The 16,531-nt window shown below is 35.6% G+C and overlaps 1 protein-coding gene across 1 annotated transcript in view; it reads left to right on the top strand.

The window, feature by feature from the left end:
- The window catches only part of NPHP3 (nephrocystin 3), a 35,209-nt gene extending 20,312 nt beyond the window's left edge, over positions 1-14,897 (top strand). Inside the window, exons 17-27 of the mRNA XM_036267490.1 lie at positions 3,448-3,612; positions 4,664-4,758; positions 5,288-5,410; positions 6,874-7,063; positions 7,221-7,462; positions 8,990-9,065; positions 10,520-10,647; positions 11,534-11,774; positions 12,920-13,045; positions 13,622-13,737; positions 14,373-14,897. Coding sequence (XP_036123383.1) covers positions 3,448-3,612; positions 4,664-4,758; positions 5,288-5,410; positions 6,874-7,063; positions 7,221-7,462; positions 8,990-9,065; positions 10,520-10,647; positions 11,534-11,774; positions 12,920-13,045; positions 13,622-13,737; positions 14,373-14,553 — 1,683 coding nt within the window. The 3' untranslated portion in view covers positions 14,554-14,897. The remainder of the gene's footprint in view (positions 1-3,447; positions 3,613-4,663; positions 4,759-5,287; positions 5,411-6,873; positions 7,064-7,220; positions 7,463-8,989; positions 9,066-10,519; positions 10,648-11,533; positions 11,775-12,919; positions 13,046-13,621; positions 13,738-14,372) is intronic.
- Positions 14,898-16,531: the final 1,634 nt, after the last annotated feature.

The raw sequence follows: 16,531 nt of genomic DNA on the forward strand, positions 1-16,531 counted from the left end.
CTTTGTTCAAGTCCTTTAAATATTTTTTTGAGTTGTTTGTCTTTTTCTTATTGATCTATGGGCATTCTTAAATGTTCTATATATTGAGTACAAAAACTTTGTTATAGAGTTTGCAAATAAATGTCTTTTTCCTATTTGTTTATTATCTTTTAACTTTATGATGTCATTCATTATACAAAGTTTTATTTTGATGAAGTCAGATTTACCAACAGTTGCTTTTATGGTTTATGCTTGTGTATCTTCTTTTTAAAATCATTTGGTATCATAAAAGTGTTCTATATATTTTCCCCTTAAAAATATTTGACAGCTTTGTCCTTCATGTGTAATCCTTAATTCATGTTGACTTATTTTTGTTTAGTGTATGAAGAAGGAATCTACTTTTTAATCTTTTGTTGTATGGCTATTTTACAAAATATTATCTTTTCTGCTGATTTGGAATACCATCTGTTAAGTATCAAGTATATAGACTCATGAGTCCATTTGTAGGCTTTCCTGTTCCAATTTTGCCTTTTCCCTGCCAATACTAGTGTCTTAACTATTGGAACTTTAAAGTGAGCTTTAATGTTTGGTTGGGCAAGCTCCCTCTTAATATTATTCTTCACAGTTGTCTTGGCTAATTTCTCATGTGTATTTTCAGAATTGATTCAGCAAGTGCCATGGAAACTCATTTTGGAATTGCATTGTATTTAGAGATTAAGTTGAGGAAGTTGTATGTCTTTTTCTTCAAGGAAAGCTAGATAGCTCTCCATATATTTAATCATCTTCTTTAATGATTTTCAATAACATTTTACCTTCTTCCCCAAAAAGGTCTTACACATTTTGTTAAGGTTTGTTTCTAAGGACTCTATAGTTAAAATAATATTTTGTTTTCATTTTTTTTCCTTATTCATTTTTAGAGAGAGAGGAAAGGAGATGGGGAGAGAGATAGAAACATCGATGAGAGAGAACATCAATTGGTTGCCTCCTGCATGTCCCCCACTAGGGATTGGGCCCACAACCTGGGCATGTGCCCTGACTGGGAATCAAACAGGTGACCTCTTGGTGCATGGATGAAAGCTCAGTCACTGAGCCACACTAGCAGGGCTGTTTTAATTTTTATTAAAGTATAGTTGACATACAACAGTATATTCATTTTAGGTGTATAACATAGTTATTCAACTTTTGTATACCTTATGTATGATGTGATCACCACACTAAGTCTAGTAACCATTTGTCACCATGTCGAGTTACTACAATATTATTGACTGTTACCCCTGTGCTGTACACTACTTTCCCATGGCTTATTTATTTTATAACTGGAAGTTTATACCTCTTATTCTTTCACCTCTTTTACCCATTGAGGATGTGAAAAAAAGGAAACCCTAATGCACTGTTGATAGGATTGGTGCAGCCACTATGGAAAACAGTATGGAGATTCCTCAAAAAATTAAAAGTAGAACTACTGTACAACCCTGGGTATTTATCTGAAGAAAGCTTAAACACTAATTTGAAAAGATATATGTATCCCTATGTTCATTGCAGCATTATTTACAATAGCCAAGATATGGAAGCAACCTAGACGCTCATTGATAGATGAATGAATGAAGAAGATGTGGTACTGATACACAGGGGAATACTACTCAGAAATAAAAAAGAATAAACTTTGCTATTTGTAACACCATGGATAGACCCAGAGAGCATTATGCTAAGTGAAATGTCAGACAAAGATAAATAACATTTTAAAATTGTTGTTTGTTAAATTCAATTTTGATTTCTGAAAACGTACTTTATATTTAGCAACCTTGCTGAACCTGGATCCATTTTTATGTTACTTTCTCAACTTGAAGGTTCCTGAAGTTTTGGCTTTTCATCTTACCTTCTAACCCATTGGTTCTCAACCTTCCTAGTGCCGCGACCATTTAATACAGTTCCTCATGTTGTGGTGACCCCCAACCATAAAATTATTTTTGTTGCTACTTCATAGTTATAATTTTGCTACTGTTATGTCTTAGGTGACCCCTGTGAAAGGGTTGTTTGACCCCCAAAGGGGTAGCGACCCACAGGTTGGGAACTAACCCGTAAGTATCTTTGTCTTTCCTCCATGTCTGTGGGTTGATGTTTTTCTCATGTATCCCTTCCCTGAGGGTACAGCCCTTGAAAGGTCCTGGTGTTGGCAAACATTCTAGTTCCAACTCCTTATCTCATGGGGCATATAGGCTCGACTTCCATTCCCACTGTGGGTGAGAAACCCAAGCCCTGAAGTTATGGGATGGGACGGCTGCTGATCCTCTGTCCTCGCAGACGGCATCCCTAGCACTTAGCCCTCTGATTTTCACTTTCCTATCATTTTTGGCACCTGCGGGATTTCCCTTTCTTTTCTCCAGGCTCTACTGTGCTTTTAGAAATGTTTTGTTACATGTTGTCTGATATTACCAGGCATTTTTTAGAAGGAGGGCTATATTCTCCCACAGTCTTCCCAGAATTGGGACTTTGTCATTAGTTTTAATAATATATTTCATGCGGTAAATTTTTTCTATATGTGTCTTACCTTTAAAATATGTCCAGCCTGTGTGGCTCAGTGGTTGAGCATCGATTCATGCACCAAGAGGTCACCAGTTCGATTCCCAGTCAGGGCACATGCCTAGGTTGTGGGCCCGATCCCCAGTTGGGGGCATGCAGGAGGCGGCCAATCTGTGTTCTCTCTCATCAATGTTTCTATCTCTCTCTCCCTCTCCCTTCCTCTTTCTCTAAAAACCACTAAAGAAAAAAAAATAAAATGCTGTATTTTATATACACACTCTTGTCAACCTTAAAAATAAACCAGCCAGTTATTTTATTAGCAAAATGATTTATTTGAGAATAGCAGAGAATTGCAACTGGAGATAAGCAAGCTATGTCAAAACCGTAGGCAAGTCCAGTTAACAAAGAAGAGGGGCTTGCTTTTATGAGGTTTTTAGGAAGAAACTGGGGAGAGTGGTTTTGAACAAAAGTTCAGAAAAAGGGGAGAAGAACAAGAGTTCAAGGTTGTGACAGTTTCTCATTGGCTGCAACAGTGTTTAGTGCATTGTTGCCGGGGCAGGAAAGGGTCTTCCATTTTCTTGAAAGCAGAAGATGAAGTTCCCCTGTGATTAATGTCCTCCCCGGTCGAAATAATTCTCTTCCTTCTTCCTGCTGGTCATGCAGTCTGTAGTGAGTGGTAGGTGCGTGAGATGTTCTCCCTGCAGAGCTTTCCGACTGCACTTTAAATGAGGTTTTCTTTCTTTATTTTCACTATCTTATCCTCGGTTAGTGTCTTTTGGGAAGTGTGTTTCATTCTAAAAAAAAATCTGTTTCTTGGTTTATTAAATAATTTTAATTATAAATTTGAATGAGAAATCAATAAGCTTAAGTGAATTATGGAAATTTCAATGGCTGTTAGTTATGTGTAGAAGTACTTTATGATCATTGTCAATTTGGTTTTCTGCCTAGATTCTCTGCCTCATAAATGTTAGCCATAACGGGGTGAGTGAATCAGAGTTGATGGAGCTCCATCCAGAGATGTCCTGGGCTGTCTTGACATCCCTTATTCACAGTTTACACAAAATGTGTTTATTGACTTATGGTTGTGGCTTGCTTAAGTTTCAACATTTACAGGTAAATGTTATTTTAATAAGGTTTGGGTTTGTTTTTTTTTTACTTACAGATGTCAACATATTACATGTTGTATGATAGTATATCATACAATATTATTTTAAGTGTTTCAATTATAAGACAAAATTGAAATCTGAAATTTAGTATTACAGATTTTTTTACAGCGATTTTAGCTTAGATGTAAAATTTGGTTAAATTATTAATTTGGCTAATAATTATATGCAGTATCTTTATCGCATGGTTATTACTTTAAAAGGCAGTGTCCTTCTGGAAAAGAAAATTATTTTTCCCATTTTATGATTTATTAAATTGCAGGTATAGTTATATATGTATTAAGAGCTTGGACTCTGTAAGTCAGACTGCCTCTGTTTATAACTGTGCATTTTAGAGCTTAATAGCTATGTAACCTTGGGCAAATTCTTTAAGCCTTGGACAGAATTTTCTAGCTTACAACAGGGGTTGTAAAGAGAATTAACTGAGATGGTCCTTGGTCCTTGTGAGGTACTAGACATGATGTCTAGCACATAGTCCTAAATGTTTAGTCCTAAATGTAGAAGTAGTGACTAATATAATTCTCATCTGCAATGTCATGATTGATTTATATATGTATACAAATGGAAATGATGTCTTTTATTGAGTATGCTGTATTATATTTGTAGGTGTGAAATGTTTATAATTTCATATACTTATCTCCCTCCTTTATTGTTATTTTTTAGTACTTTTTAAATCCACATTTTTAAGATTTTGTTATTGAAGTATAATTGACATACATTATATTAGTTTCAGATGTACACCGTAATGATTTTGACATTTACATTTCTGAGATTTTTAATGTATTAACTAAAAGTTTAAAGTGAATTGTTTTGAGTTCTTAAAATATTAGTACAGAAATTTTTATTCTTATATCAGTTTATCACATAAATACATCCTAAATTTTAAAATAGTCTAATGCCATTTCTATTGTACAACAATAAGATTGAAATGTTTGCAAATTCCATTTTACAAACGCATATTACAAAAAATAGACTGCAGTATTTTTTCTTTTTCTCCCTAGGCTTGGGAAACAGTGAGGCTGGAGTACATGGAAGATGCCACCATTATTTCTTCTTATAGGCAGAAGCTAATCAATTATTTTACCACGCAGCTTAGGTATTATAAATACCCATCTTGTTCTTCTGTAGCTTCTGCTGCCCACTTCACCTCTGCATCCTTATTTCTCTTAACTTATAACTGAATGTATAAAAATTTAAATATTACTAAAAAGATTAAATTCTCTCCCTATTCTGTTAATGTCAAAAGAACCACAGATAATTCTGTATGTCTTTTAACACTATGCTAAAATTTTAAACTTAAGTAGAATCAATGCAAGATAATTTTATTGCTTTTATTTTATTCCAGTTAAATATATATGAGTGTATCTGTGTATATCTTTGTGTCCATTGAGGATTTTTTGTTGTTTTTTTAATAATTCAATTTTAGGAAAATACCTTTAGAGTTTGATTGGTGTCCCTAAATATAACTTTATTTTCTTAGATTGGTAAAGTTTCTGCTTTTGATAATTAAAGAGTTAGAGATATACGTTAGATATATTTTTCTTCCTTCAGCATTTGTCTGAAGCCTTTTGAAGTGATCTCATTGCAGGAAGGTACTGCTGAGTGTTGTCCCTTCTCTTATGTAGTCAGGACCCAGTGACTTGGAGGAGTGCAGACGAACTCCCGTGGCTTTTTCAGCAGCAGGGAAGTAAACAGAAGTTGCACGATTGCCTTCTCAATCTCTTTGTGTCTCAAAACCTTTATAAAAGGTAAGAAACTTATTGGTAGAACACTTTTCCCCAGAAAATATATTTAAACAGTGGTTCAGCTTAACAAAGCAAAAAGCATTTTTAACTTGAAAAGTAGTCCAATTTTGCCCGGCCAGTGTGGTTTAGTGGTTGAGTGTCAGCCCATGCACGAGAGGTCTCTGGTTCCATTCCCAGTCAGGGCACATGCCCAGCTTGTGGGCTCCATCCTCAGTGGGGGCCCATTGATATTCTCTCTCATCGATGTTTCTGTTTCTGTCTCCCTCTCTCCTTTCTTCTCTCTCTAATATCAATAAAGAAAAAAACATTTTAAAAAAATTAGTCCAGTTTCAGTGCTCCCTGAAATATAGAAGTGTGGGAGAAATTTAAGACAATTTACAAATCACCATGACATCTACTTTTTTAAAGAGGAAAAGTAAAAAGATAAAGTATGGCTGCTTCATTGGGTCAGAGCTAGAATGATCTTGAGACAGCTTGATAGCTTAATCTTGCATTTAAGCACGTTTGACTCTAAATCACCTAGAGAGATGGTTACTGATATCTGACCCTCAAGGCCACGGATCCCTCAAAGTACATCTGGATCCTACAGAGAAGCTAACTGGTGTGGAGTTTAAAGAAAGGATTGCCCTTTTTAAATAAATATATTGTTTGTCTTTTCTGATATATTTGAATTTGCCAGTGTCAGAACCATACCTTCTTATGAGCCACACTTCTGACCTGCTAAGCCTCGTAATGGGGGTTTTCTGTCTCACCTAGAAGTTTTGACGTTTCTCATAACAGTTGCATAATTTGTCTTTTGCCCCTCAGTGAACTCTCAAATTTCTTTGTTGTACCTTGTAAGTTATTTCTTATCTTCATTCCAATTTTTCGTGATTCTTTTGGAATCAGATTCATTCTTTAGTTTACCAACTTTTTCATCTTCTTTAATATCATCTACAGATGATTAAGCTTACTTTGATCATTCAATTCCTTGATGAAAATACAAAGTAGATATCCTAAGACAGTTTGCCTGTGTTTCATTAGTTTCTTCTATTCTAATTTCTGTCACTTAAAATAGTTTTTTGGGGTGAACTCAGCAGTTGACTACATATCATAAAGTATCTAAAAAGAATGCTGATCATTCTGTTGTGAGTAACTGTAATGATGTTAATGGTAACAACCCACACTATGGAGTATTTTTCATGTGCCACAGCCTCCTTGCAGTAACACCTGACTGAGGCAGGTAGTGTCAGTGTCTTCCTCTCTGCAGAAGAGGAAGCTGAGCTTTAAGAGGTCAGACATCCTGTTGAGCACACAGCTTAGGAGGCCGTGGACTCAGGTGACTGTCTCAGTCCACAGTTTTACCTTACTACACTCTACTTGCCTACTAATAAATTGTCAATAACTTGGTATGAATTCTGGCATTCTCACTTGATAATGGCTTGTAAAGTTTGTTTTTCACTGATGACTGTTATTTGTTGAAACAGAGGTCACTTTGCTGAGTTGCTGAGCTACTGGCAGTTTGTTGGCAAAGACAAAAGTGCCATGGCAGCCGAGTACTTCGATTCACTGAAGCAATATGAGAAAAACTGTGAGGGCGAGGAAAACATGATGTGCCTAGCAGACCTCTATGAAACCTTGGGGCGCTTTCTCAAGGACCTGGGCCTTCTCAGTCAGGTAACTGTAGCTGGAATCCAAGCCAGTGAGGGCTTTTCCTGATTACCCTGCTCTCCCTCCAGGGGTTAAGGCAGCTTTCTTTTGTTATGCTAATCAGGTTGTAGATCTTACAGTCTTTCACTCACTTCAGTTGGCCTTTAATCTTTTTCTTCCCCAGGCTGTGGTGCCTTTGCAGAGGTCTCTAGAAATTCGAGAAACGGCTTTAGATCCAGATCACCCAAGAGTAGCTCAGTCCCTCCACCAATTGGCGAGTGTATACGTGCAGTGGAAGAAGTTTGGCAATGCAGAACAGCTGTATAAACAGGCATTGGAAATCTCTGAAAATGCCTACGGTGCAGACCATCCACATATTGCTCGTGAACTTGAGGCTCTTGCAACTTTGTACCAGAAACAAAATAAGTAAGACTGAGATCACAAATACTCTGGTTTTATGACGGGGAGTTAGTTCTAAATGCACACCTATGGCAGGCTTTGTTTTGTGGCTGTGTACCTTTCCTTATCCGATTATCTTTTGAATGCATCATGTTCAAATACTATTTGTTGTTCTGTCTTCATGGGGTAAGCAGAAAATTAGAACTGGAGGATTCATCTCTGTCTGAAGATGAGTGGAGGATAGAGCGTGGAGCTGGGAGTCTCATAGTTGGGTTTGAATCTGGGCTCCTTCACTGACTAGCTTTTTTGTTTTGTTTTGTTTTGTTTGTTTGTTTGTTTTTTATTAATTTATTTTTGTTACAAATGTTTCTTTTTTCCCCCATTGACACCCTCCTCCCCATCCCCAACTTTGTTGTCTGTGTCCATCTGTTATGTGTACATGCATATAAGTTCTGTGATTTTTCTCTTTCCTATCCCCCACCCCCTCTTCTGAGGGTTGTCAGTCTGTACCCTACTTCCACATCTCTGGTCTACCCTATTCCTTAGACTGTTATGTTCATTATATTCCACAAATAAGTGAGATCATGTGATATTTGTCTTTTTCTGCTTAGCTTGTTTCACTTAGAATAATATTCTCCAGGTCCCTCCATGTCGTCTCAAAGGATAAGAGATCTTTCTTTTTTACAGCTGCATAGTACTCCATTGTGTATATGTACCACCGCTTTTTATCCATTCATCTACTGATGGACACTTGGGCTGTTTCCAGATCTTAGCTATTGTAAATAGTGCTGCTATGAACATGGGGGCACTGACTAGCTTTGTAACACTGAGTTCATTAGTAACGCAAGGGGCTACAAACCACTACCTCCAGCCAAGTCCAGGTGGCCTCCTACTTTGTGATCAAGGATTTACTGGAATAGCTACATTTTTTCATTTACATATTGTCTATGGTTGCTTTCTTACTTCAGCCATGGAGTTCATTCAGTAGTGGTGACAGAGACTACATGACCCACAGGGCCTAAAAAATCCAGCCCTTTATAGACATGTGTTGGTCCCTGTTGTAATAAGAAGTATCTATTAGGCACCCACTGACTGGCATCTTTTCCTCTATCAGAAATTATTTCTTTTGCTCCATCATAACTGATACATATTAGAATTTTTTCTTTTAACTTTTAGAAATATTGTTCACACAAATTTTGTATGAATTTCACATTTATATTTGAACAAAAATTAGCCTTTGCAGAAGAAGGTGATATAGCAAGCTAAAATTTTAGATATGGTTTAGTTAGGTTATCCTTCAGGGATTCAAACTGAGTTGCATCAGTTAAAAATCTGTTAGATATCTGCTACTTGGAGGACTAGATTTATTTTGTTAAGGTTGTGTTAAAGATTTTTAATTCCATATGACTATCAGTTCCATATGACAGTGTTATTTTTAATAACCTAGAGAAGCTTTCCACTAACTAAGGAGTGCTTTCATTTCACTGAAGTATGATGCTTTGGATATGTTTCTTTTGTTTGACTTACTTTATTTACCTTTTTTTTTTTTTTAAGATATGAACAAGCTGAACATTTTAGGAAAAAATCTTTTAAAATTCGTCAGAAAGCTACAAGGAGAAAAGGCAACTTGGTAATGAGAGAATTCTTTTGTGTTGTGTTTTGAACCAAAGAGGAAAAGAGCATCTCTGACTATCATAATATAGATGCATAAACCTCACGTGTTTTAAGAACTTTAGATTTTAAAGTGACTTCTAGGAAGGAACTGATTAATATTTTCTTATTTATTTATAGTGTGTTTCAGTATTAGTGTTACTGAGAGGTATAACTTAGTAGACTCTTAAAAATTAGAACTATATTGTGGTAATCATTTTGCAATATATATGACATCAAATCATCACTGTACACCTTAAGCTTACAGTGTTGTATGTCAATTATATCTCAATAAATCTGGGAAATTAAAAAAAATTTAAGTGGAACTATGACGTTCATTTGAAGGTTAGACTTTGGAAAACAGGTTTGAAAGCTGCTTCAATTCTTTAAAAGGTTGGAAAAAGGAGTAAAAGTAATTTAGCTAACATTTTATGTTGGATTCAAATGCAAAGAAATTCTCACCCTTAAGAACAAAAAATTATTTTCAAATTTCTTTTTTTTTTTTTATCCTCACCCGAGGACATTTTTCCATTTTTTGTACAGATAGAGTGGGAGGGAGAGAGAGGAAGAGAGAGAGAGAGAAACATCGACGTGAAGGGACACATCGAGTGGCTGCCACCCGCACGACCAACCAGGGTCGGGGACAAACTGCAACCGAAGTACGTGCCCTTAGCGGGAACCGAACCCGGGTCTCTCCGGACCCCAGGCCGACGCTCTAACCGCTGAGCCAAACTGGCCAGGGCTATTTTCAAATTTCTAAGCTGCTGATAAAATCTAAATAGAAAATGTTTGTTTTAACTTAAAATGCCATTTGCAATTTTTAATTGAAATATATTTGACATATAGTATAAATTTAAGGTGTATAACATATTTATTTGATACATTTATATATCAAATTGCCATTGAAGTGATAGTTAGCAATTCTGTCACGTCACATAATTATCGTTTCTTTTTTGTGGGAATAATTATGATCTAGTCTCTTAACAAATTTGATGATTGTAATACAGTATTGTTGTCTCTATTCATTATACTGTGAATTCGATCTGCAAGACTTATTTGTCTGTGGTAAGCTGCAAGTGCTGCATGCAATTTAAATACCTGATGTTTCAGTGCTCAGCAGTGGGGTTGGTAAATATCTGCAAGTTAATTCTGTTTCCTGATCTTTTTGAAGCACTTTGGGATTCAGTTCACTGTGCTAAAATGTCTCAATCATTCTCACAATAGTTTTTAATGAATTTTGTAATGTGATGTCATGTGGAAATACGTGTATTTTCAGTAACCATTCGATTAATTTAGTGTTATACTTAAAATAATTGTAATCTTCCTTAAAGGGAACAAAAGTAGAAAGAATTTTTTAGAATCCCAGTACATTGTCTCAGAACCAAAGATTGCACTTACTCAGTCATTGCTGTGAATCTGTTGTGTTTGCTCCAGTATGGATTTGCCCTTTTGCGTAGACGGGCCCTACAGTTAGAAGAGCTTACCTTAGGAAAGGACACACCTGACAATGCTCGGACCCTCAATGAACTGGGTGTTCTCTACTATCTTCAGAATAACTTGGAGTGAGTACCATGGCGTTTATAATGAAAACAAGTATCCATTTTTTTTCTCTTAGATGCAAAGTGTTTTATATTTCTATTGATCAAGTTAGAAGAAATTGATAGAAACCATGCCAGATTTCATGTATGATGTTATGAACATAGCCACTCTTAACAAAGACCATGGCTTCGCTTTACTGTTTTCTTTCACATTGTTTCTTTGATAACTAAAAAGTTATTCTGCAGCTTCCCTGGTATTTTTTTATATGTTTATGAAAAGTGAGTTTGTGTAGATATCCTACACCAGACCTTGAGACCTTGCAGACTAAAGGAGAAGAAAGAAAAGAATGTAGATCGGTGCTAGTTTTATTCTTTAGCTTAATTGGACATAAAAAACAAAATGAGAATATTTATACTTTCTGAAAAAGAAATGTTTGGGGGCTTCTTTGGATGTCAGAACAAATTTGAGACTTTGGATATAAAAAAATGTAACAAATATTTAGTCTACTTCATAAAAGTTTATTTTATTAAAAATTAAGTACTTACCCCAAAGGGAGAAAGAGTGAATATCAAAATCTTTTGTTTGAGTTAGGTATAATTATTTTAAAGGTGTAGAAGTTTTTTTTGGAAAATATGTATGGGTTTGTCTTTTAGAAGTGGAGGGGGAAGCCGAGGCAATCATCCAGATGTTTCAGGCCCTCTTACTATCAGGAAAGCATTTTTATTTTTGGAAAAGAGCCAGAAGGAAAGAGGGCTGGGAAAGAGGGTGGAAAGATTTTGAGCTGAATCCTTCATTTTAACTCTCTCGGATTTAAGAATAAAAATACTTTCATTCTCTACCTAACTAGGACTAGGGATTCTGATTTCTAGAGAATAATCTGTTTAAACCATTTGGGGATTTTGTTCATAGGACAGCTGACCAGTTCCTGAAGCGTTCCTTAGAAATGAGGGAGCGCGTTCTAGGACCAGATCACCCTGACTGTGCCCAGTCTTTGAATAATCTGGCGGCTCTCTGCAATGAAATGAAACAGTATGATAAAGCAGAAGAACTTTATGAAAGAGCTTTAGACATTCGGAGACGAGCGTTGGCTCCTGATCACCCTTCTCTGGCTTACACAGTGAAGCATCTTGCGATCTTGTATAAGAAAATGGTAGGTGACCCTTGGCTTAAGTATTTTATAATATACCACTTAAACCGTAATTGCTGTCAACAAAATCATGTCTTCTGATGGATAGATTCTATGAGCTTTTAAATCATGGTGATTTAGTTGTTTAACAAATAGCTGAGAATATTTTAAAATATTTCAAACTTAACTAAATTAAGGCACTGGTTTGGTTTGTTAAAATACATTCTAAATAAAAATGCATTCAGCAGCATTCTAATTAAACTTATTGTCATATTACATTTCAGAAGTTCTGAAATTCAGCCAGTGTTAACTTTGCTGCGTTAAGCTACCATAAGCACAAATCATCACCCAGTGTCGCGGCTGAAGGAAGTTTTTGTAGTTGATTAAATGAGCGTTTGAATTTCACTCTTTTCTTTGGCTACAATTCAATGTAATGAACTAAACACCATTCTTTGCCATGAGGCTCTAGCCAGAGTGATATTTGGAACTTTTATAACTTTTCTGCAAAAAAAAAAAAAAAAAAAGCCAGAAAAGTTTTCTTTCATTTAGTTCAGTTACAGGACAGTGGTAGACAGTCTCGATACTTTGTGGGACCCTTTGCTGCTCAATTAGGCACTGAAATCATTCTAGTAAGAAGGCTCCATTGTTGTTACCTCTCCCCAACAAGTAAAAAAGAAATAATTGGGAAAATCTGAAAAAGATTTGGTGGGAAATGAGTTTTTATTTTGATGCCATCTCTAAATTACATATAGTAACAAACATACAGGGTGGGGCAAACGTAGATTTACATTTTGCTCGTATGGAAAATTATACAATAATTAAATAATACAAGAATAAACTGTTACCTGTACTTACAACTGTAAACCTACGTTTGCCCCACCCTGTACTTTAACTGTCATGTTTTACTTTCCCAGAAACAGTGAGTAATAATGGGTGATCCTAAAGGACTTTCTGAATTATCAAAGAAAATACTTTTATATTCAATATTGCTTCATTTACATATTCTATTAGATTTTAGCTATCTATAAACAACCATTAAAGGGGGAGGTAATGCTTCTGAGTGTTTTTCTTGAGAAGTACTTTTTAATACATTTCATTTATGGGAAAGTTCTGATCAGATAGCATTTATTGCTTTAATATTTTTGTTAGATTTCACTTTTGTGTTTTAGGGGAAACTTGACAAAGCTGTACCTTTGTATGAGCTGGCTGTTGAAATCCGACAGAAATCCTTTGGCCCAAAGCACCCTAGTGTAGCTACTGCATTGGTGAACTTAGCTGTTCTCTATAGCCAAATGGTAAGTTCCCCCACTTTAATTCTTTATAAATGAATGGTGTTAAGGTATGATATAGGTAAACGTGAATTAGATGTGGCACAGGAAAAAATAATGAAAGGAAATTGAAGGTTATTTATCTACTAATGCTTTCTTTAGTACTTGAGAATATATTGAAATCATAAACCTCTTAGTGTAAAAGCACCGACTGAATATTTAGTTCATTGCACAGGCTTAGTTTTTTAAATTCTGGAGACTACCTACATCTCTGTATCTATATTATCGTTAAGCTTCAACATTTGCCTGTGATGAGTGAGAAACAGGTGAGGTACCCACTGGGTAATAAAGAAAGAAGTTTGCGTTTAATTGGATTCATGTCAATGGTTACCAACCCCGGTCTAAAACCAGTTTCTGGTTTTCTATTTTACTGCTTCTCCCATTATGATTACTCATAAATTAATCTATTTATCCACATCTTTTAGGAGGATGTTAACATTTTGAAAGTGCTTACTCAACTTGGTCAGCTTAATCTAGAATGCATTAATAGTAATTTCATAAACCCAGTGTGTTCAAGTGAGTGTTGTTAATTTTCTTAATAAGAAAAAACATATTGAAGCCTTGCCACTTTATGAAAGAGCATTAAAGATTTATGAAGACAGCCTGGGTCGGATGCATCCTCGAGTTGGAGAAACATTAAAAAATTTAGCTGTGCTTAGGTAAGAATTTTTTCACTTTCCTCATACAGCCAAAGTACTTTTTAGAACACTTTTTAAAATTTGACTCATCATGGAACAACAAAAAATACTTATTGCTGAATATATTTTTTTGAGGTGGAAGGGTTGTTTGTGGTTGATTTCCTTCAAGAGATACAGTAGTAGTATCTAGAAGCAAAATGAAGGCTGTGCAATGTATTTTGCAGAAGAGTTCATAATGGCAAATAGTGAAGGATGTTTTACATTTGCAACCAACTGGGTCTGGAAAATATGGGCAATTTGCTGTCCTCAGAGCTAATTTACCATTAAGTACGTGTTGACTTCTGCTTTATGTTTGTTTGGCTAGGATGTAGAGAATACCTAACTTCCCTTAGCGGTTTCATTGCATCCATCCCAATATGGTCTTAATGGTGTCCATAGGAAACACTGAAATGTTCCTTAGCAGTACAAACAGAACAGAGAAGGGTTTGGGCATTCCATTTTTCTGGGCTCTCTGAGTAAATAAATGCACGGGGCGGGGGAGGGGATGAACAAATTGTTCAATTGTTTTTGGTTTTTTAGGAGGGTATCCTCTAAGGTCATTTAGAATTGTTAAAAGGTTATATTCTGACTTTAAAAGATGTTCTTTCTTCTCAAAGCTATGAAGAAGGGGATTTTGAAAAAGCTGCTGAACTATACAAAAGGGCGATGGAAATAAAAGAAGCAGAAACGTCACTTTTGGGTGGAAAAGCTCCCTCTCGACACTCATCAAGTGGAGATACATTTAGTGTAAAAACAACCCATTCTCCTAATGTTTTTCTTCATCAAGGACAAAGGTAGCAGAAGCAATTACAATTCACTGCAAATGTACCTTAGAATACTGAAAAAACATTTGGAGCATTAGAATTTAAAACTTATGAAAATGTCTTTAAGAACATTTTTACTTTGTATGATGTAAGTAGTATTTGGATATAACTGTATTGGACTACATTGAAGTTTGAGTCATGATTCTGTCCATTTTTAAAAGAATTAACTTCCCCATTGTATGGGATCCAAAGCTGTAGATGCTACAATCCTAAAATGACATGAAGAATAGGTTGGTGTCTGTTCAACAAGAGTTGGCAGAGCAGTTTAGACAGGGAGTTCAAGAATTCCTTGATTGTTTTCATCTCTCAAAAGCTACTTTACCTCACCATTCCTTATGTTGCTTTTCAGCAGTAGTCTGCCCAATTCTCTACCTCAAAGAGTTTCAAGGAATAAAGGGACAATGTTTATGAAAAGTATGAATTGTCTTCTGTAAAATGACTGGTAACAGGAATCTGACTGCTACATTTTCTTTTAATTCTACATTTTCCTTGAGCAGATTGGGCCAAGCCTTCTACTTTCTGTGCTCACTACATTGTATATTATTTTACTGTGCAGTATATATCTGCATAATCTGAAGTCATTAATGCAGTAACAAATAAAGCTTATTGGCATTCTCTGACCTTACCCAAAATAGGAACATGACATGCTCCTCTCTTCTTTCTTAAATGGCCTAAATCTGTCTCTTCATTTTATCTCCAACTCAAATTGGTCTGCTATTTTATACTGAAAATTAAATATTTTTATAGATTTTGTAAATATTGCCACATTTTAGATATTGTTTTATACCATTTATGTATTTATATCTAATAAAATCTTTGATTTTAACTTGTAAGATTCTAAATATCTATTAATTATAAAGGTGAAAAGATATAATAACCATACTTCACTGTTTTAAAATAAAAGTGCAGCCTAGATGGCGTGGCTCAGTGGATTGAGCATTGTCCCATGGACTGAGAGGTCCCAGTTCAATTCCTGGTCAGGGCAAATGCCCAGGTTGCAGGCTTAATTGTGGGGGGGGATGCAGGAGGCAGCTGATTGATATTTCTCTCTCACATTGATGTTTCTATCTCTCTTCCTCTCTCTCTAAAAAATCAATTAAAAAAAACATTTAAAATAAAAGTGCAATTTTAAGTTCCCTTTTTTCCACCTGTTGGTACAAGAGGGTTATATTTACATAATTAAGGAGTACATTGTGCTCTGGCCAGTGTGGTTCAATTGGTTGAGCATCATCCTGAACACCGAAAGGCCACTGGTTCAACTTCCATTCAGGGCACATACCCAGGTTGTGGGTTTGATCACGGTATGGGTGAATGCCGGAGGCAACCAATCGATGTTTCTCTCTCTCTCCTCTTCCTTCCTTTCTCTAAAAAAAATCAATAAAATGTTTTAAAAAATACATTACCAAAAGGTCTTGAATATTGTCACTACTCGCTCAGTAGTTCACTCAACTTGAGCTTTGGTGACTGTATAGGATTTTGGTGAATTCAAGCCTGGCCACTCACAGGATGGTCCATGAACAATCACCTGGGGGCTTAACAATCCAGACTCTTGAGACTCTCCCCAGACCTACTGAATCAGAATCTGTGATTTAGCTAGCTCCCTAGGTGATTCAGATGCACGTTAAGTTTAAGAAGCAATGGTCTAATTCTAAGGCACTACAGTGGTGACTTAAAAGAAATTAGGATCTATAAAGTGAACATCCTTCCCCCTTTTGAGAGAAGTTCAAGAGGAAAAAAAGATCAAATATGACCATAAGACATCTTTCTGGGTTCTCCAGCTATGAAAGACACAAAGTAATTTAATTTACAAATATACTAGACATTTTATAATTAGGCTATTAGAGTTTAAAATTTGATTATTTAGTGTTAATATTAATTTAATACATTATAAGTAATAAAGTTTAAATGCCTTAAAAAGTCGCTTTGGGATAAAATTTGAGATCAATACACTA

The sequence above is a fragment of the Molossus molossus genome, unplaced genomic scaffold (assembly GCF_014108415.1).
Source record: "Molossus molossus isolate mMolMol1 unplaced genomic scaffold, mMolMol1.p scaffold_m16_p_18, whole genome shotgun sequence".
Lineage (NCBI taxonomy): Eukaryota > Metazoa > Chordata > Mammalia > Chiroptera > Molossidae > Molossus > Molossus molossus.